The sequence below is a fragment of the Cricetulus griseus genome, chromosome 5 (assembly GCF_003668045.3).
Source record: "Cricetulus griseus strain 17A/GY chromosome 5, alternate assembly CriGri-PICRH-1.0, whole genome shotgun sequence".
NCBI lineage: Eukaryota > Metazoa > Chordata > Mammalia > Rodentia > Cricetidae > Cricetulus > Cricetulus griseus.
In genome coordinates this window covers 30,979,866-31,000,186 of record NC_048598.1, presented here as the reverse complement: position 1 = coordinate 31,000,186, position 20,321 = coordinate 30,979,866, and the positions used below count along the sequence as shown (strand labels likewise).

General features: G+C 40.1%; 2 protein-coding genes across 4 annotated transcripts in view; one reads left to right on the top strand and one right to left on the bottom strand.

Annotated features, from left to right (window-relative positions):
* Nucleotides 1–3,379, bottom strand: part of Dars2 (aspartyl-tRNA synthetase 2, mitochondrial) — a 28,323-nt gene extending 24,944 nt beyond the window's left edge. For all 3 annotated transcript variants that reach the window (XM_027417242.2, XM_027417243.2, XM_027417244.2), the window contains exons 1-2: nucleotides 2,723–3,379; nucleotides 1,692–1,791 (exon numbers count right to left, since the gene is read on the bottom strand). In XM_027417242.2, coding sequence (XP_027273043.1) covers nucleotides 1,692–1,791; nucleotides 2,723–2,840 — 218 coding nt within the window. In that variant the 5' untranslated portion in view covers nucleotides 2,841–3,379. The remainder of the gene's footprint in view (nucleotides 1–1,691; nucleotides 1,792–2,722) is intronic.
* Nucleotides 3,380–3,905: 526 nt separating this feature from the next.
* Cenpl (centromere protein L) lies at nucleotides 3,906–18,693 on the top strand. Its single transcript, XM_027417248.2, has 5 exons — nucleotides 3,906–4,046; nucleotides 5,976–6,149; nucleotides 7,992–8,243; nucleotides 14,896–15,438; nucleotides 18,335–18,693. Exons 2-5 carry the CDS (start codon nucleotides 5,979–5,981, stop codon nucleotides 18,404–18,406), a joined length of 1,038 nt encoding a protein of 345 aa, XP_027273049.1. The 5' UTR covers nucleotides 3,906–4,046; nucleotides 5,976–5,978; the 3' UTR covers nucleotides 18,407–18,693.
* The last annotated feature ends 1,628 nt before the right edge of the window (nucleotides 18,694–20,321 follow it).

Genomic DNA, 20,321 nt, shown 5'->3' with positions numbered 1-20,321 from the left:
TGCTGGGAATTGAACTCAGGACCTCTGGAAGGGCAGCCGGTGCTCTTAACTTCTGAACCATCTCTGCAGCCCCTAATTATGGTGGCCTGGGAGAGTAAATGGGAAGGAAGCTTTTAACAGTTTCCCCTTCAATGAGAGGTGCTGGATTAAGATGTGAAAGCCTCAAGAACACTGAATACCAGTTAGCTCATGCTGCTATTCAGGAGTACGTGGACTACCTGTGGAGGAAGTGTTTAAAGTCCAAGGAGTTTATAGTGCCAGCTTTCAACTCAAGTTAGTAAGCTAGATTAACCAGAATATCATAAAAAGGGCAAAACACTGTATTGGGCTGAATGGGAATAAGCACTCACTTTATTTTTGTTTGCCTATTCCTCTCTATAATGTCTGTAATCATGAAAATGGAATAAATTCTAAGAGTAAGTTTTTATTATTCAAGAAAATGACGCTTAAAATTTTCTTCCTTTATGTAGTTTACTAATAAAGGGAAGTGGGCTGGAGACATGGCACAGAGGTTAAGAGCACTTCTTGCTCTTCCAAAGGACCCAGGTTTGATTCCCAGCACCCAGATGGCAGCTCACAACTGTAACTTTAGTTTCATGGAATTAAACACCCTTTTCTGGCTTCTGTGGGCACCAGGCATGCACATGGTACCCAGACATCATACATGCAAAATATCCATACACATAAGGGGGTGGGAGGTGATGGAACAGCCATTTTCCAGTAATTCATTAAAAAGCAAACTCAAAAGGAAAGAGACAGCTAATGTATACTCTCTAGGCCTTTTGGAAAGCACAGAGGTATTCCTTTGTCTACATACATGTGACTTTACAAGGGTGACATTGCAGATATCCAGGGGACGAATATAATTAAAAAGAAATGCTTGCCGGGTGGTGGTGGTACACACATTTAATCCCAGCACTCAGGTGGATCTCTGTGAGTTCAAGGCCAGCCTGGTCTACAAAGTGAGTTCCAGGACACTCCGAAGCTACAGAGAAACACTATGGGGAGGAAGGGGGAGAAAAAAGAAAAAGAAATGCTCCAAGAATGTTACTACGGCAAAACTATAAAAGTCTGCACTGTCACTCAGCATAGTGTTGACACAGTTATAAATAATCAAGTTAAGGACAAGATTCTTGCCAAGACAATTAATGCTTGTATTGAGCATGCTGAGCACTCTAAGAGCCTGGGTAAACTTTTTGAAGTGACAAACAGCTACCCACATTTTGGACTTCTTCAATATAAATTAATGTGCTAACATGCTTTGAAACATAGAGGTGAACAACAAAAGCAACAAATGGGTTTTGGACCTAAGGAATCACTGCTCATGTTTTTAAGCCTTTTCTCCACTTAAAAGTTTTACTAAAGCAAGCTTTCTCCCACGACATCACTGCTTCTCCGCTGACTTACATAATTCTAGTCTATTCTCAGTTGCTGGTTGTAAGAACTTTTCAGCGTTAGCTCAAGATTATTTCGGTCCACTGGTGACCAGGTTTTGTCACTACACCCTTTAACAGATGAGAGTGACACTATTAGAATTTCCCAAAGCAAAACAGAATGGAAAATGTAGTGAATTCTGAGAGAACTAAAAAAGTAGCAAAATGTAGTTCTTTGACTGGATAAACATAAATAAAGGTTGGAATTGTTTGGGAATACAACCTTCATGTATTCCTAAACCATTTGCCTTAGTTTACCTTCGGTATTGAATCCATCCACACAGAGTGACTTCTTGGCCTAAGTGGGAAGAACGCAATTCTCCACATGTGTTGGTCCGAGCAACAAAGCTACTAAATTCTTCAAAAAAAGAAAAGAAAAAAACATTTAAAAGGCAACAGTAAAAATATTTGAAGTTTGTTTAAAATGTTCTCCATTCATGGTATAATAGCTGTTTCAGATCAATGGGTGAAGTTAATAAAAAATGTACCATACATGTGGGAGCTCACATGCCATGTGGAGGTCAGAGGGCAAGTTGTTGGATTCTGTTCTCTTCCTCTATTCCCATTGTGGGTCCTGGAAATGAACTCTAGTCCTCCACTTGGCAGTAACTGCCTCAACTCACTGACCCATCTTGATATACCGATGAGGTTTATAATTAGGCTAGATCATACAATTTCTCTATTGTGTTTACCTGCAAATGTGTCAAAACCCAAATGAGGTACTGCCCCTAAGTAAAATGTTGCATTCTGTTTAGAAATCTGAACTTTTTTCATGACCTGGCACTTGCATGGGCCTAAAATCCTAATTGTCTAATTTTAAATATTACATGTTTCTTTGCCAAGTGAAATATGACCTTAGAAAGTATCTAAGTTTGGCTGGGCGGTGGTGGGCGCATGCCTTTAATCACAGCACTCAGGAGGATCTCTGTGAGTTCCAGGCCAGCCTGGTCTACAAAGCTACACAGAGAAACCCTGTCTCACAAAAACAAAACAAAACAGAAATTATCTAAGTTTGACAGTGCAGTTACTATTTAGCTTTAGCACAAATCTAGTTTATAACAATCATTTGTACAATATTAAAACTGTGAAAAAGATTTATTTATTTAGTTTTTCTATTAGTAGTATCAACTAAACAGTCTGTTCTACGTGCGGTTATTACTTTTTAATCAAGGAAAAAAAAAACCCTTGGTTATAAGTAGTGAAAAGAATGACCTGTTTGCTATAAAAATGCAGTTAAGACTGGGGAAACAAGCTATCAAAAACAGGCGGACGCTCGTCCCTGCTTTCACCTGGAATTCTTTGTGAACTTAGACTTCTGGAGAGGGAACCCCAGATCGGATGGGGAGTCTTTCCGATGGGTCTGGATAAACCCCTGCATAGACGACTTAACCAAGAACCAAGATACATGTTGAAGCTCAGGGTCGCGAGAGACAATCACGAAGCCCAAGCTGCGGGTGTGGTGGGTGCTCAAAACTCGGTTTCCGGAATACGAGGGAACCCTTAAAATTCCAGTTGCCACTCAAATGCATGCAGACCCTCCTCCGCAGAACGTTCAAGTGTCTACAAAGTAGACTAGTCTGCAAGGTCTCTAGGGCCCCTTGGGTGCGCGGATAGGGCAAAACCTTTGCTTCCTTCAGTGCATCAGTTCCCACTTCAATTAAACAAGGCTGCGGCCGGAAGACACCAAAAGATCCCAAACCGCTGCGCCAGCGCGACCCCAGCCCAGTCCAGACGTGGGGAGGCCGGTCATCAGGGGCGCGTCCTTCCTTTATCTCCACGTTTTCTCGAAGGCGACCAGGGCATAAGCAGGTGTTTCAAATCTCCCGAACGTGGCGGCCTCTTGAATTTTGCAAGGCGAGCAAACCCAAACTGCTTGGAGGTTCGAACCCTGACACGAGACTCGTTCGGAAACCAGTCCCTCTAAATGCCCGGCGAGCGCCGAACTCACGTTAAGTGATTCGGCCAATCAGAGCGAGGGCGCCTCCGCCATGTTTATTGTGGGCGGAAATTCGAGAGAAAGCTTCGCGCCGGTTGTAAAACAGAAGAGTGAGGCGGCGCAATCGGGAATTTGACGGTTCTGATTCAAGTCCACAAGCCCGGCCCTCAGTTAAAATGGCGACTTCAGTTACTAATTTACGTGAAATCGGCGGGCCACCGGAGAGGCTTTCTGCATCGGCCGCAGAGCAAGTCGGGAAACAATTTTAAACGGGAGGGCGTGGAGTGCGCGGAGTTGCGCCTTCGGGAAGGGAGTTTCGGGTCACTGGAGAGCTTCCGAGAGCCGGCTTTGGAGACGGCTTGTCTTTCGTGGGCAGACGCTGGCTTCCGAGGAGTGAGTGCCGCTAGGACTGTCTGTCCCAAGGTGAAGTCTCTTTCAGGTGTCGCCGCGTCTGAGCGAGCCGAGGTTCCCTCGCTGGCCTTGATGTCGCTTTCTGAACTCACCAGGGACTGCTTCGCTTCTCTCTGAGCAGTTATTGTGACTGCTTTCTTCTTCTTCTTCTTCTTTTTTTTTTATAAAACCAAAAAAGTTTTCCTCACGACGTAGTCTTGGAGCCAGACTTGAAGAATGATTCGTGAATCCGGAATGGATGACAGCGTCACTACCACATATTTTTGGTAAGATGTTTTGGGTGGGTCCTCGATTGACTGTTGAGCTCTGTTGTGCGGCCACTGTCTTTGCGATGCTTTTGGGTATTTAGAGGGGGTACACGCTGGAGTTAACGTTCAGGTGAGCGTTGGTGTTGGAGCAGTCGGTTGACTGTAGTGATTAACTAGCCACAAGCGGAGTAACTGAGTTTTACTTGTGTGTTATGAACTGAGTACAAGAGGATTTGGCGAGAGATGTTCTGTGGATACTAAAAAGCTGCTGAAAGGGTAAGACCTGGGGAATATTTCGGACCCTTCCCGTCTGTCAGCTGGCAACATAGCTTACACAGTGGGTCATTTGAGGAGTAAGTGAAACCGTAGTACCAGATGTGTCCCCAGCACAGGGGAGGATGAGGCAAGAGAATTGCTGTTGAGTTCTAGGCCAACCTGAGCTACACAGTCACTATAAACAGAACAAACCCAAACAAAAGGAGAATGTATATTAAAGGCTTAATATTTGTTACGTGACTGCAAACAAACTCGGAAAATAATGAATGCTTAGCAGTTATTGTACCCAATAACATACTTCAGAGAAAAATTCTGTAATCTAAACCCACTGAAGTGTACACGGTGTGTGTGTGTGTGTGTGGGGGGGTGAGTTCCTTTACTTGCTGAGCCATCACACCAGCCCTGAAATTTTGAGAATTCAGATAAAGCTAAGGTGCCAAAGCTGTCAGAGGAGGAATTGATGGCACAAGGTTACTGTCACCCTAATATAGACAACTGGCTCTTCCAGGTGATTTACCCTCTCTACAGAATACTGCCACCCCTCCTCCTCTGTGGTACACCACTCCTGTGGAGGAGGAAATGGCCATGCCCCCTGAGGTACTGTGTGAGTCTGCTTTCCAGACCATCATTGTCACAGGACGCCATTCTAGTCCCAGCAACAAATCTGTTGACAATTGCACTTCTTTACTCTCTGTCTTGTCTGGCTCAGCATTGTCACTTTTCTGGCTGAAGGAGGGTTGGTAGGAAAGGAAATCCCTTCCACAGGCAGGTTTGGAAGGTAGCAGTTGAGGCATTTCCTCTGCAGGTCAAGTTTTGGCTACAGGGTGTTGCTGGTGTGGGGTTGTGTCTGTAAAGATGTCCTCTGTCTTTTTGACTAGAAAGTTCACCTCTTCTGGCGCTGAGGGTCGTAAGTGGCAAAGCTGGCAGCCTTGAACAGTGCTTCAGTTTGGGAACACGGTTTTCATTTTCATTGGTGATCTGGGGCCATTCTAGTGCCTGGGTATAGTGTTGCTGTTGCTTTGCAACCTCCTTCAGGAAAGGAGGGGCAGACTGTGAGGTAGCTGACCTCTTAAAACTGACCTTTGCTCCCTTGATAGAATGTTCCAACCTCCAAGGATCCTGGAAGAGAGCCATCACCCACGGTGCCAGTTGTCACAAATGTTCTGTCTTTCTATGTGCTCACACAAACTCACCTCATGTCTTCCCTCACTTTTTGAAATTGGCAAGCCAGATTAGAGGCAGCTCTTTAGGGTTATCATGAAGCACCTGGTGTGCCCATCATCCATCGTGGTCTTACAGGTTTCCTTGGTAACATGTATGTCACATTATTTGGCTTATTCTTGAATTCATACTATAAAGTTCTTGTTTTGGTATTTTTCTTCACAGCACTAGAACAAGTCACTTAGACAGGAAATAAGTGTAAGCTGTGGCAAAGGTAGGGAGTGGGAAGGAAAGGGAGTAATAAAGAAGTAAAGTACCTGGCCAGGCGGTGGTAGGCTGTGAGTTCGAGACCAGCCTGATCTACAAGAGCTAGTTCCAGGATAGCCTCCAAAGCCACAGAAAAACTCTGTGTCAAAAAACCAAAAAAAAAAAAAAAAAAAAAAGGTACCTGTAATATGCATGAGTTAACTTTAGTGCTTAGAATTCTAGTTACTTTTTTTCTTATTGCAGACCATGGATCCTTATGATTCACAAGGATCAACTTCTAGACGAAGAACCTCAAATCTTAAAGATTACTTTGTAGGTGCTACCCCTCTGCAGAAACGACTGGAATCCATCAGGAGACAGAGTTCATTTTTTCCCAGTCCACCTCGAAGGAAAATTCCCCAAGGTACAGAGTTGCAGGTATGATTTGTTCACCTTTGGGATAGTCAGTGATTAAAAATATATGAATAGGAATATACCAATTTATATAATGATTTATAGTACTTTTAGTATCTTTTTAAAAGATTTACTTATTTATTATGTATACAGTGTTCTGGCATGTAGGCACCAAATCTCATTATAGATGGTTGTGAGCCACCATGTCCCTTTTGTGAGCCACGGTCCCTTTTCTGCTTCCATGACTACTAGTACTACTACTGCTACTTCTGCTACTACTACTACTACTACTACTACTACTACACACACACACACACACACACACACACACACACACACACACACACATCTAAATTCTGAGTATTAGAGAAAACATGAGGTACTTGTCTTTCTGAGTCTGGTTTACTTTGCTTAACATAACAGTCTAATTCTGTCCATTTTCATGAAGATGTCATGATTTCATCTTTCTTTACAGCTTAAAAATATTCCATTGTGTATGTATGCCACATTTCTTTTTCGTGTGTGTGTGTGTGTGTGTGTGTGTGTGTGTGTGTGTGTGTGTGTGTGTGTGTGTGTGTGTGTTAAGACAGGGTCTCTCTATAGAGCCTGGGCTGTCCTGGAACTCATTGTGTAGACCAGACTGGCTTCAAACTAGCAGAAATCTACCAGTCTCTGCCTCCTGAGTGCTAGAACTAAAGGCATACCTAGTCTAACACATTTACTTTATTTAATATGCACATGAATTGAACATGTATCTTTATGGTGTGTTACTCAGAGTCTCAAGAGTGTCTAGCTGGGTCATATTTTTAATGTTTTTAAGAACCTCCACACTGACTTTGTAGTGTGCACTGGTTTACATTTCTACCAAAGTGTTTTGTTTTTGATGGCTCTTGTTCTAATAGAGGATAGACAAACATATATCCAAGTGTTGTTTTATTTGTTACACTGAATTAGGCTTTGTTACAAAAAGTAGACTTGCTGTCAAATAATTCTTTAAATGACTTAAGGCTAATCAAACTAGATCCTTTAAAAATACTTTTGTGTGTATGGTAGAAGCTCAGGGCTGTGATTGTGCTAGGCAAGCACTATGCCATTAAGTGACAGCACCACTATTTTCAATATACATACAAAGTAGAACATAAATGTCTATCTATGAAATACTTTTGTTTGTTTGTTTTTGAGACAGGGTTTCTCTGTGTAGCTTTGGAGCCTATCCTGGCACTTGCTCTGTAGACCAGGCTGGCCTCAAACTCACAGAGATCTGCCTGCCTCTTCCTCCCAAGTGCTGAGATTAAAGGTGTGCACCACCAACACCTGGCGAAATATTTTTTGAAATCCTGTGAAATGTCATTCATTTATATTCCAGCAGATAGAGTCAATGAAGTAGACAAAATCCTGTCCCCAGCAAGCTTATACTCTGATTGGAAAGGTAGACAAGAAAAATAGCTCTCTCGCATGTGTGTGCGTGTGCGTTCACACAGACCACACACACACAGGTCAAATGCCAGATCATAGTAAGTGTTATGAAGAAAGATAAAAGGGCTCGGAGATAGTGACAGCCTTGAAGTGATACATTTACTTTAGAGTGACCTCTTAGATAAGAACTAAGATCTGAATGAAATGGAGAGCTGTCTTGTATAAACATCCAGGAGAAGAATTTTCCATGCAGGAAGGGAACAAAGGCAAGGACCTTTTAATGGCTTATAAAATCTGTAAGCTGCATTTGAGTTTAATCTTAGGAACACAGAATCATGTACCACATAGTAAATTTATGTTAAATATATAAACTGCTATGATTAAATTTTTATCCATGTTTTTACTTTTTAAAATGTTTTTGTGTGATTTTTTTTGTTGTTGTTGTTTTAGGAAGAAATTGATCCTCAGAAGGTTGGATTTCTCCTCCACAAACAATGGACCGTATATAGTTTAACTCCCCTGTATAAATTCTCTTATACTAATTTCAAAGAATATTCTAGACTTCTAAGTGCATTTATTGCTGCTGAAAAGCAAAAAGGACTTGCTGTGCAAGTGGGAGAAGACTTTAACATCAAAGTGATTTTCTCTAATCTAGTTGGAGTGAGAGGAACACAAAGGGACCCTGAGGCATTTCTTGTGCAGGTACAGTAGTATGTGTGTAGCGTTTGCTTCGTAGAGGAAAAAAAATTGTGTTTTGTTGGTTTGGAATGGAAATTATAGTTTTTCCTTATTGCTTGTCTGTTTTGGTTATTGTTGTTTTTTAACTCCTTGTGATTTAAAAAGGGTTTTGGTTATATCTCTGTATTTGTTTATTTAATTTTATGTGTATATGTATTGTGATTGTGTGCTACAGTGTACTTGTGGAATTTGGAGAACTTACTGGAATTGGTTTTCTCTAACATATAGGATCCTGGGGGTTAAACTGAGGTTGTTTGGTGTGGCACCAACTGTCTTAATTTGCTAAGCCATCTTGTTAGCCCAAAGCTTATGATTTTTAAATCTTATATTATAATGATTAGATATGACTAACTTAATTTGTTTCCTACATGTGTAGGAATTTTTTTTTTTTTTGTGGGTTGAATATGATGTTGACTTTAGAAAACGTGCAGAGGTATAAAGGAAGTTTAGGAAACTTGTACTGACAAGATAGCTCAGCAAGTTAAGGCTGGAGGTCAGAATTCCATATCTGGAACTTAAAGGTAGAAGGAGAGAACTGATCCCACAAGGTGTACTCTGACCTTATACTCCACTCTGGCACACTTGCCCTTGAATTATGCACTCTCATACACACCATAATAATTTTAAAAAAAAATCACAGTTTAACATTTTGGTATACATCTATTTTTTTATCTGAATCAATATAGTCTTAAAATTGGGATTTCACTGTCCATAATTTGTGTTTTGACTAATCAGCGTTGTAGATATTACTCATAATTAGGAATTCTACATTTTCGTAGATACAGATGGATGTTCTAGTTTTTTTTTCTTTCTTTCCCCTTTTTCTTTTCTTTTTTTCTTTTTGAGACAAGTTTCTCTGTGTAGTCCTGTCTGTCCTGAAACTTGCTCTGTAGACCAGGCTGGCTTCAAATTCACAGAGATCCACCTGCCTCTGCATCTGAAGTGCTTCGATTAAATGCATGCGTCACCACTGCCCAGCGTCTAGTTATTCTCTCTTGTGATAAAACACTGATGAAAAGCAACTTGGGGAGGAAAGAGTTTATAAATTAGCTTCATGTAACTTCCATGTTACAGTTCATGAGGAAAGCCAAGGCAGGAACTCAAGCAGAGACCAGAAGGAGTGCTGCTTACTGGTATTCTCCCCATGGCCTTTTCAATTTACTTTCTTATACAATCTAGGCCCCCTGCCCAGAGTGGCACTGCCCACAGTGAGCTGGGCCTTCCTGTATCAATCATTAATCAAGAAGATGCCCCGGAGACTTGTCTACAAGGCCAGTCTGATTAGAGATGCCTCAATTGATGTTCCCTCTTCCCAGATGACTATAGCTGTGTCAAGCTGACTAAAAACTAACCAGCATACTATAATTCATTGGCTCTTTCTTTTTTAGGTTTTTAGCTCCTAGAAGCAAAATTTTAGTAAAATGGTGTGTATTATATCATCCCATATGGTACGTGATGCCATGTGACTCTTATATCTCAGCCTGTAAGTTGTTCATAAAAAGAACAAGCCTGTCCTTCAGTTAGTTAAGAGATTAGCTTTGTTTTTTAGATAGCATCTTTCTATGTAGCCCTGGATGGCTGAGCAGGAACTTGTTATGTTGACCAGAAGGTCCTTGAACTCACAGAGATCTTCCAGCTTCTGCCTCTTGAGTTCAGAATTAAAAATGTATGCTGCCACACTCTGCCATATTTACTAATATCCACATCTTCCTCCCACCCCTACCTTTTTTTTCCTCCTTTTTCTTGACATAGGGTCTTCCTGTGTAGCACTGGCTGGCCTAGAACTCACAGAGATCTGACTGCCTCTTTCTGGGATTAAAAGTTTGTGTGACTGTGCCCAGCTCGGATGAACTAATCTTAACCTTTGAAAAAGGAAATTAATTCTCAAGCTGTAGAAAAAGACTAAATTCATTTGTACAAATTAGAGGTCAGCAAAGTCATGTGTAGGCTGGCGCTCTCTCTGTCTTTCCCAAAAGACAGTCTTACTTTTATCCCTGGCTGACCTGACACTCAGACTTGGGGGCAGTCCTGCCTTAGCCACCATGCCCAACTTTTTTTCTTGTTTCTGTTAATTAATTTTTTTTTCTTGGAACATAGCCCATTTCATTTGCTTCTGTATTGTCTATGGCCACCTTTGGGCTGTAGCTAGAGACTTCAAGTAGTTCCATAAGTAAAATATTTAATATCTGGCCTTCCTCACCTGTTCTTTGTTTTTTATTTTTCTTGAGATAGGATCTCATGTGGCCTAGGGTGGCCTTGGACTCACAGTGGTTTTAAGTTATGCTGAGTTGCCTTGAAGTCCTTCTGCCTTCACCTCTCAGATGCTGGGATTACAATGTACACAACCATGCCTGGTACTGTTTGGCTCTTTAAGAAAAAGTCCATTTCCTACAGGATAGGGTTGTAGAGGGATGGCCAGTTTGGTGGATATTGCTGCTTCCCTATTCTCTCCAGTGATGGTAATGCCATATAGCACAAAGATTCTTCCAGTTATCAGGCAAATTCCAAATGATTCTGACCTCAAATACCTGAAAGACTGCCAAGAGAAGAATTAAAAAAAAAAAAAAAAAAAGGCAAAAGTGCAATGCAGATGTTACAAACTAGGGATGATTACCCAAGGAAGTATACAGCTCAAGGAGTTAGAAGAAAAATGCAATTAAACACAAATTAAAACAAAATTTTAAACGGCATCATTCTAAGGATTTTCAAATCTCCTTTTGCTGAATTTAGCTTACAATAGGGATAGCACAAGGCCATCTTCACAAACTGCCAGTGAGTTGAAAAGATCATTTTTCCCATTAGTACAAACCAAAGCCTTTCATTAGTATGATCACTACTACAGACTATAAATAAAAAACAAAATAATAAGCCAGGCATGGTGGTACATGCCTTTAGTCCCAGCATTTGAGAGGCAGAGGCAAGCAGATAGGTCTCAGAGTATGAGGACAGCCTGGTCTATGTAGTGACTTCCAGGAGAACCAGTCTCAAAAACAAAACAAAGCAAAACAGAACACAATAATAATAATAATAATAATAATAATAATAATAATAATAATAAATGTGGTTGGCTGGACAATGGTGGTGCACGCCTTTAATCCCAGCACTTGGGAGGCAGAAGCAGGTAGATCTCTGAGTTTGAGACCAGCCTGGTCTACAAGAACTACCAGGACAGCTTCCAAAGCCACAGAGAAACCCTGCCTCACCCCCCCTCCCCAATATAATAATAATAAATGTGGTTGAAGGTATGGAGAACTTGGAACCCTCATGCATTACAAAAAAGTTTTACACCCACTTTGAAAAACAGTGGGCTTCAAAATCTCATTTCTTGATAAGCTGCCCGGATTCTTAGGTCATGAGAGTGTGATACATATAGTCTGCTTGGTCTTGGAGATGTTTAAATCCTCCATGATCTCTTGAGTAAGGAGATATGATAAAAGAAAGTAAATGATCATTTAGTAAGAAATACGATGGGGTCAGGTGGTGGTGCCATATACCTTTAATCCCAACACTCAGGAGACAGGCAGGCAGACCTCTTATTTTGGGGGCCTGCCAAAGATTAAATAATACCCCAAATAAATACACGGAGACCTATTCTTACTTATGAATGCCTGGCCTTAGCTTGGCTTGTTCCTAGCCAGCTTTTTTTAACTTAAATTATCCCATCTATCTTTGCCTCTGGGCTTTTACCTTTCCCTTTCTATATACCTCTATATACCTTTCTATGTACCTCTCTTTCTTTCTTACTCCATGGTTGTGTGGCTGGGTGGCTGGCCCCTGGCATCCTCTTCTCCTCCTTTTCTCATTTTCCCCTCTTCTCTCTTTCCTTTTATTTATTCTTTCTGCCTGCCAGCCCTGCCTATTTCTCTCTCCTACATAACTATTGGCTGTTAAGCTCTTTATTAGACCAATCAGGTATTTTAGACAGGCAAAGTAACACAGCTTTACAGAGTTAAACAAATGCAACATAAAAGAATGCAACACATCTTGCATCACTAAACAAATATTCCATAACAAAGCTCTGTCTCAAAAAACAAAAACTATGATGGGGCAATGATTTAAATGTTGCCCTGGTCAGTACTTTAACAAAAACTATTATGAGGTATTTTGAAGGTATGTTTGCTATGTAATTCACACTGGGAAATTTGAGGGGTTAGTCATGTGAAAATAATTAAGGACCCCCCCCCCCACCCAGGGTTTCTTTGTGTAATAGCCCTAGCTGTCCTGGAACTAGCTTTCTAGAACACACTGGCTTCGAACTCACAGAGATCAGCCTGCCTCTGCCTCCCAAATGTTGGGATTAAAGGCATGCACCTCCACCACCCAGCAATTTTAAACTGTCTTGAACAGTGGACCAAATTGAAAGAACTTTAAATTTTGGTAGAAGTAATTGTACTGCCTTAATATAGGTTGAGGGGAGATTGACATTTTACATATAATAGCAAAGATGAATGTATTGGGCCTTTAAATTTTTTAAAACTAGATTTATTAGTTTTATTTCATGTGTGTTTTGCTTGTTTGTATGTCTGACCACATGTGTGCTTGCTGCCCTTGGAGGTCAGAAGAGGGCATCAGATCACCTGGAATGGGAATTATGGATGGTTGTGAACCATCACGTGGGTACTGGGAATTGAACCTGGTCCTCTTCAAGAGCAACAAGTGCTCTTCACTGCTGAGCCATTTCTTCAGTCCTGGGTATTTTTTTTTATATAAAGCTATCAACTAAAAACTAGAGGTCTATAATCTTAGATTATATCAATAGTACAATCTAGGTCAAAGATGATGATCTAATCAGATTTTTTTTTTCTAACCTAGAGCCTTGTATATACTCTGTACTTTGCCAGTGAGTTAGATTCTTAGGGCCTTGTAATTAAACTTTTCTGAAGTAAATATGTTCATTTTTGGATGGCTCCTATGCATAAGAAGTTCAGAGAAGGGAACTTGTAAGTGTATGCCCTAGGAAGAATGGGTTGAAGACACTGGAGACCTTGAACTTAGTGTATGTGGTGTGGACCAGCGGGTGTCTGAGGGCTTTTCCTGTAGAAGATAGATTAGATTTTATTTGTCTTACATGCCCACAGTGAAGAAGGTGATGCAGTCGATGGGAACTTTATGCAACATGGAAGAACATTTTAAGTTGATGGAAAGAGTTGCTGTGGGAAATGTTCCTCTTCAATGGCAAAACATAAGCTGTTGGACTTGAATATCTTCTGTAGAACCTTCTAAAGTTGGGAATGTTTTCCCCCCAAGATACTGTACCTGAGTGGACCATAGAAGGATTTCCTAATTTGTTTTTTGGCAAGATCTTGCCATATGCTGTATCTGTAGTATAGAAAAATATTGTCCAAAAGTCAATATTTTGATTAATGATTAGAGAAGCTCCTTTTTGTGGTTTTGTATCAGCTATTTTTATTGCTTTAATTTTATTTTTTTAATGAAGCAAGGTTGGAGTTTATTGAAAATCACTTTTAGTACATATTTAATTATAGATATTAGGGGAGAGAGAGTATTTTTAAAAAGGCCAGTATTTTCAAAAAAAAGGAGCTGAATATAGTGGCTCACACATATGTTTGGGTTCTTTTTTTAAAGTGTGTTTTATTAGCATATGTAAACTACATATAATGATGGGTCTCACACATGCATGTGATGTATTTTGATCATTATCCCTTGAGTTTCTCCCACTCCTGCTGATCTCCTCTTCTCAACTGGTTCCCCTTCCACTTTCCTGTCATGGGTTTTGGTGACCCGGGAGTTTAATTAGGGCTATTTCTAGGACCATGGGTGAGGGGTTATTTACAGGCACATAGGCAACTTGCTGGTGGCTTTTCCACTAAAGAAAAATCATTGTGGGACTTTGTGAGTTTCTCCCTCTTTCAAGTCAGAATGTTGAGGAACCCAGTCTTCTGCAGGTAATCATAGCTGCTGAGAATTCAAGAGAGCAATTGCCAGGTTATATTCGGAAGACAGCATTCCATATCACTTCCACCTCTTTCTCTGTCTCTACTCTCCCATGCATGCTATTCCCTAAGTGTCAGGAGTGATCTAGAGCTGTTCAACCTCCACTTACTCTCAGCACTGGCCAGTTGTAAGCTTCTGTGGTTTACTGTGGCCCACAGCAAAAAGAAAATTCTGGCCAAAGATAACAGCAGTATTTATTCATCTGTGAGCACAACATAAATATTTTTAGAAGGCGATTTGATAGGGACTTGTCCACTAAGCAATAAAACAGCAGTACTTTGCCCACCAGAGCTAATGTTTATAGTCCTGGACATGAATTCCTTCCTGTGGAGCAGACCTCAAATCTAATCAGAAAGTAGTTACTCATACAACAGTTCTGTTTCTATTGCACTATTCTCTCTGTTTCTCAATATATACGTATAACATATAATATATATATTAATTATTTGAGACAGTATTCCATAGACTAGGCTTGCCTCAAACTTGTTTTGTAGCCAAGGCTGTCCTCAAACTCCTTGTCTTCCTGATTCAGCCTTGAATTACGAGCATGTGCTACCATGCTTGTTCTTGTTTTTAATATACTCATTAATTTTGAGAAAATAAATTTTAGGAGTAAATGGTATTTTGAATTTAATGAACTTGTTTTGGCTTTTCCTTGTAGATTCTTTCAAAATCTCAGTCATCCAGAGAGCACAGAGAAGGTAGAGTGTTGTGGACTGGTTGGTTCTGCTGTGTCTTTGGAGAGAGTCTTCTGGAGACTGTTTCAGAAGACTTCACCTGTCTACCCCTATTCCTTGCAAATGGAGCAGAGTCCAATACATCTTTAATCGGAGGCTGGTTTCAGAAAACCTTTGACTGTTGCTTCAGTCCTTTAGCAATCAGTGCGTTTCATCTTTCCTGGATGGCTGCTATGTGGACTGCATGCGAAATGGACCATTACATGGCTACTACTGAATTTTTTTGGTCTGTGCCCTGTAGCCCTCAAAGCTTGGATATTTCTTATGCAATTCATCCAGAGGATGCAAAAGCTTTATGGGACAGTGTCCACAAAACACCTGGGGAAGTTACCCAAGAGGAAGTTGACTTATTTATGGACTGCCTTTATTCACATTTCCATAGGCATTTCAGAATTCACTTATCAGCCACAAGATTGGTTCGTGTCTCGACATCTGTAGCTTCAGCACACACTGATGGGAAAATAAAGGTTAGTTTGAACACATCTAATTAAATTTCTTCTTGTCATGTTTTCCAAATGTGTGGTGACTATATTTTTACAAGGAGAAACACACTTGAATGCATAGCAGTTCAAGACATTAGAGAAATTTATTATATGCTTTGTTAATGACCCACCAATGTCTCTAGGCACCTCAAGCCAACCCTAAGGGCACTATGTATTGTGTACTATACAGCTGAGTAATATGAACTACTCTCAAGCAACTGAAATTTTCAAAATTGACAAACTTTGAAATAATTATTAAAATAACAGCTTTTTTTTTGGGGGGGGGGGGGGCTGGTTTTTTAAGACAGGGTTTCTCTGTGTAGCTTTGGAGCCTGTCCTGAAACTCGCTTTGTAGACCAAGTTGGCCTCGAACTCACAGAGATCCACCTGCCTCTGTCTCCCTAGCACTGGGATTAAAGGTGTGCGCCACCAGCATTTGTATGTGTGGGATAAATTATAGCCAGTGACAGGATGTCATCTTTGCCTTCTAGGCTTTCCTATTGACATTAGAAAGGAAGTCACAGAGACATGGTTTTTATGTTCTATAGAGAAACATAGTTTCTTAAAAAAAAAAAATATATATATATATATATATATTTAAGAAATGTATGTGTATATATATATATATATCTTTTTAAAATTTTTTTTATTTATGTATATGGGTGTTTTTCATGTATATCTATCTGTACACCATGTGTGTTCCATGTCCAGTGCCCATGGATGCTAGAAGAGGAAACCTTTGGATTCACTAAAACTGGAGTTTGTTTGTAAACTGTCACAAGGATGCTGGGGATTGAATCTGGGTCCTCTGGAAGAGCAGCCAGTGCTCTTAGTCACTAAGCCTTCTCTCCAGTCCCCTTAAGATATATTTAAGTACACATCCCTATATACATCCAGTGACTGTTTTGTATTATTTTGTCATTGTTAACACTCTTAACAGATTGATTCTACTTTTTCTTTCTACTTTAAAACTTTTCTGTGTATTTGTCCTTTTATTGTTTATGGTAGGAATTCAACTTGCCTTGTACATGCTAGGCAAGTTCTCAGCTACTGAGCTACATACATTCTTTCTGTCCTATTTGTATATACTTACAGGTGCAGTATGACACAAAAGGAGTTGAGTTACAGTACTTAACATTTCCATCTCTATCTTTTCTTTGTATTATCCTAGTTACTTTGAAATAGTTAATAAATTGTAGACTAGAGTCACTCAACTGTGCTATAACAACATTAGAAGTAATTCCTCCTAACTGGTTGTATTTTGCTACCCATTATATAACCCCTCTCTATCTCTTAGCTGTTGGTGACCACTATTTTCTTCTATGAGATTTGTTTTGAGGAAGGGTTTCATGTAGCCCAGGCTAGCCTTGAATTCATTATATAGCAGAAGATGATGTTGAATTTCCAATCCTCCCGCCTCCCCTCCAAAATACTGGGATCATAGCTGTCTGTGTACCATTACTCATCAAGATCAACGTTTTTAGCTTTTGCTATGAATGACACCATGCCATTTTTGTCTTTCTGTGCCTAGTAGATATTAAACTAATTTTTAGAACAATATTGTATATTTAATCCATGTCTTATTTTAAAACAAGGAAATCAAGGCCATCATAAGTTTAGAGGACACATTCAAGATAGACTAGGAAGAAGAGGATGTATGGTGCTGGCATAGTGGGCATCGTATTGCTAAGTGGGTAAGGGCGCTTACTGCCAAGCAGAATAATCTAAATTTGATCCTGGATCCCACATGTTGGAGGAGAGACTTGACTCCTGAAAGTTAGCCTCTGACTTCCACACATGTGCTATGGCATGCACATACATCCATAAAGACACACAAAAAATTAATTTTTTTTATAAAAAGAAGGAAGCTGGGCGGTAGTTCGACACACCTTTAATCCCAGCACTTGGGAGACAGAGGCAGGCAGATCTCTGTGAGTTCAAGGCCAGCCTGATCTACAGAGCAAGTTCCAGGACAGACTCCAAAAGCTACACAGAGAAACCCTGTCTCGAAAAACCAAAAATAAATTAATAAGTAAATAAAGAGAACATGAGTCACTATTTGAACTAAATTTTATGTCTTATGTTCCATGAATACTATATTACTCACATTTTCAAACTGGAGGTCAAAATGAAATATAATAGGCTGGAAAGTCATTTTGATGAGAAGAGCTAAGCATTAAAAACAAAAGGAACTTAATATAGTGGCACATGCTTCTAATTCTAGCACTTGGGAGGTAAAGGCAGGAGGATCGGTGGTTCAAGGTTATCCTTGGCAACATAGGGTTTCAAAGCCGGCTTGGGCTACTTCAAACCCTGTCTCAAAAAAACTAAAACAAGGACTGGAGAGATGGTTCAGTGATTGAGAGCATGTACTGTTCTTGCAGAGGACGAGAGCCTAGTTCCTAGTACTCATATTGGGTAGGTCACAATCATCTGTGTCTTCAGTTCCAGAGGATCCAACACCACCTTCTGGCTTTTTAAAAATTAGCTTTAACTAGGCTCAGCTGCTTGAGAACTGCATCATTCTTGCAGAGGATCTAAGTTGGGTTCCCAGCACCATCACCAGGCCATTCACAGCTACCTGTAACTCTAGCTCCAAGAGATCAGATGCCTCTGGTCTCTTCTGGCACTTGGATTCGTGTGCATATACCTACACACATAACAATGTAATTAAAAATAAATAAGGAGGGTGGGAGGGGAGTAGGAGGGAACTGTGATTGGTATATAAAATCAATAAAAAAATTAAGTAAATTAAATATGGAGGTAATATAAAAATCAATAAGTAGAATCAACAAAAACAAAACAAAACCCTAATATCAAATTGTTTTGTCATCATAATACTATCTTAATTTTAAAATCTTCTCTTCTTTTTCTTTTACAGATTCTGTGTCATAAATACCTTATTGGTGTGTTGGCATATATGACAGAACTGGCAATTTTTAAAACTGAGTGAATTCTCGTATGGACTACAAATGATGCATTATAAATCCTCTCAGTTCTTTCCTGAGTTGCTATTCCAAGTGGGGCAGTGGAAGACATGTAGCACCTGGTTTTTGGTGGTGCCTTTGGCGTTTCCTCGGTGGATCTAGAACAAAGCAGTGATAGTGGGTGAGCCATGTTCACGTGCTTCTGGACCCTTCATATCACTGTGGTCACGTTGTAATGTGTAATGCTGTAGAAGATGCTGAGTTGTTAATATAAAAGTGTCCAACTTAATCAAATAAACATCTAAAATCTGGTGTTTCTGATTTAGGTCATTTATTCTTTTGGTGAGGCTTGCCTCTGAAGTTCCTGTTTTCATTTCCAGATTTCCCTCAGTTATTATTATTGATTCTATTTCCACTTTTAAACCTTGAACTGTTTCATTAATTTCCCTCCACTATTTGTGTTTTCATAGATTTCTTTAAGGGATTTATTCATAAAGGCTATTTTAAGAGCTTTGTCTTGCAGTTCAGCTATGGTGCAATTCTCAGGACCTACTGTGGTAGAGTTGCTAGCTGTACTGGAGACATATTGTCCTGGCTGTTACTGATTATGTTTTTATGATGATACTAGGCATCTGGGTTTGGGAAGATTATAATTTGAGGCACTGATATCTTGTCCTGTCTTGGTTGGGTAGTTGTTTTGTTCCTTAGTATCTATTACCCTCTGCTTCTTAGGAGAGAGTGGTGTCTGTGTATTGCATGCTAGGAAAGTCTTCTGGGATCTTGATGGGTATGGCCATTGGAAGTTCCAGATAATGAATACACACCAATACCCAACTTATGGGACACAATGAAGGTGGTTCTAAGAGGTAAGTTAAAAAGCACTAAGTGCCTACATAAAAAAATTGGAGAGATGGTATACTAGCAACTTAACAACATACCTGAAAGCTCTAGAACAAAACTAAGAAATCATACCCAAGAGTAGACAGGAAGAAACAAACTCAGGGATTAAATCAACAAAGTAGAGATAAAATAATATACAACCAACAAAAGAGTTGGTTCTTTGAGAAAATAAGATTGGCAAACCCCTATTCAAATTAGCTAAAAGGCAGAGAGAGAAAATCCAAGTTAACAAAGTTAGAAAAGGGGGGCATAGCAGCACCAAGGAAATCCAGAGTTATAAGAACATACTTTTAAAAACCTTTCCTCCACCAAATTGGAAAATCTAAAAATTAATTTTCTTGATATATATACCACTTAACAAAGTTAAGTCAAGATCAGGTAAGCAATTTAAACAGACCTGTAACAATGAGATAAAAGCAGCCATTCTGGGGGGCTGGAGAGATGGCTCAGAGGTTAAGAGCACTGGTTGCTCTTCCAGAGGTCCTGAGTTCAATTCCCAGCAACCACATGGTGACTCACAACCATTTGTTATGAAATCTGGTGTGCAGATATACATGGAAGCAGAATGTTGTATACATAATAAATAAATAAATAAAATCTTTAAAAAAAAAAAAAAGCAGCCATTCTGGGAGGAAGAGGGGAGGTGTGGGGAGGGGACTGGGAGGAGTAGAGCGAGAGGAAGCTTCCATTGGGATGTATTGTATGAGAGAAAAAAAGTCTTCCAGCCAAAAAATGCCCAGGGCCAGATGGTTTTAGTATAGAATTCTACAGTCAGTTACCCTGATACCCAAACCACATAAAGACCCAACAAAGCACCACACACTGTGGTGCTTTGAATAGGAATGGCCTCCATAGCTCATATATTTGAACACTTGGTCACCAGGGAGTGACACTATTAGGAGGTGTGGCCTTGTTGGAGTAGGTATGACATTATAGAGCTTTGAGGTTTCAGAAACTCAAATCAGTTCCAGTGTCTGTCTTCCAATTGCCTGTGGATCTCCATGTAAAACTCTTAGCTACTACTCCAGCACTATGTCTGCC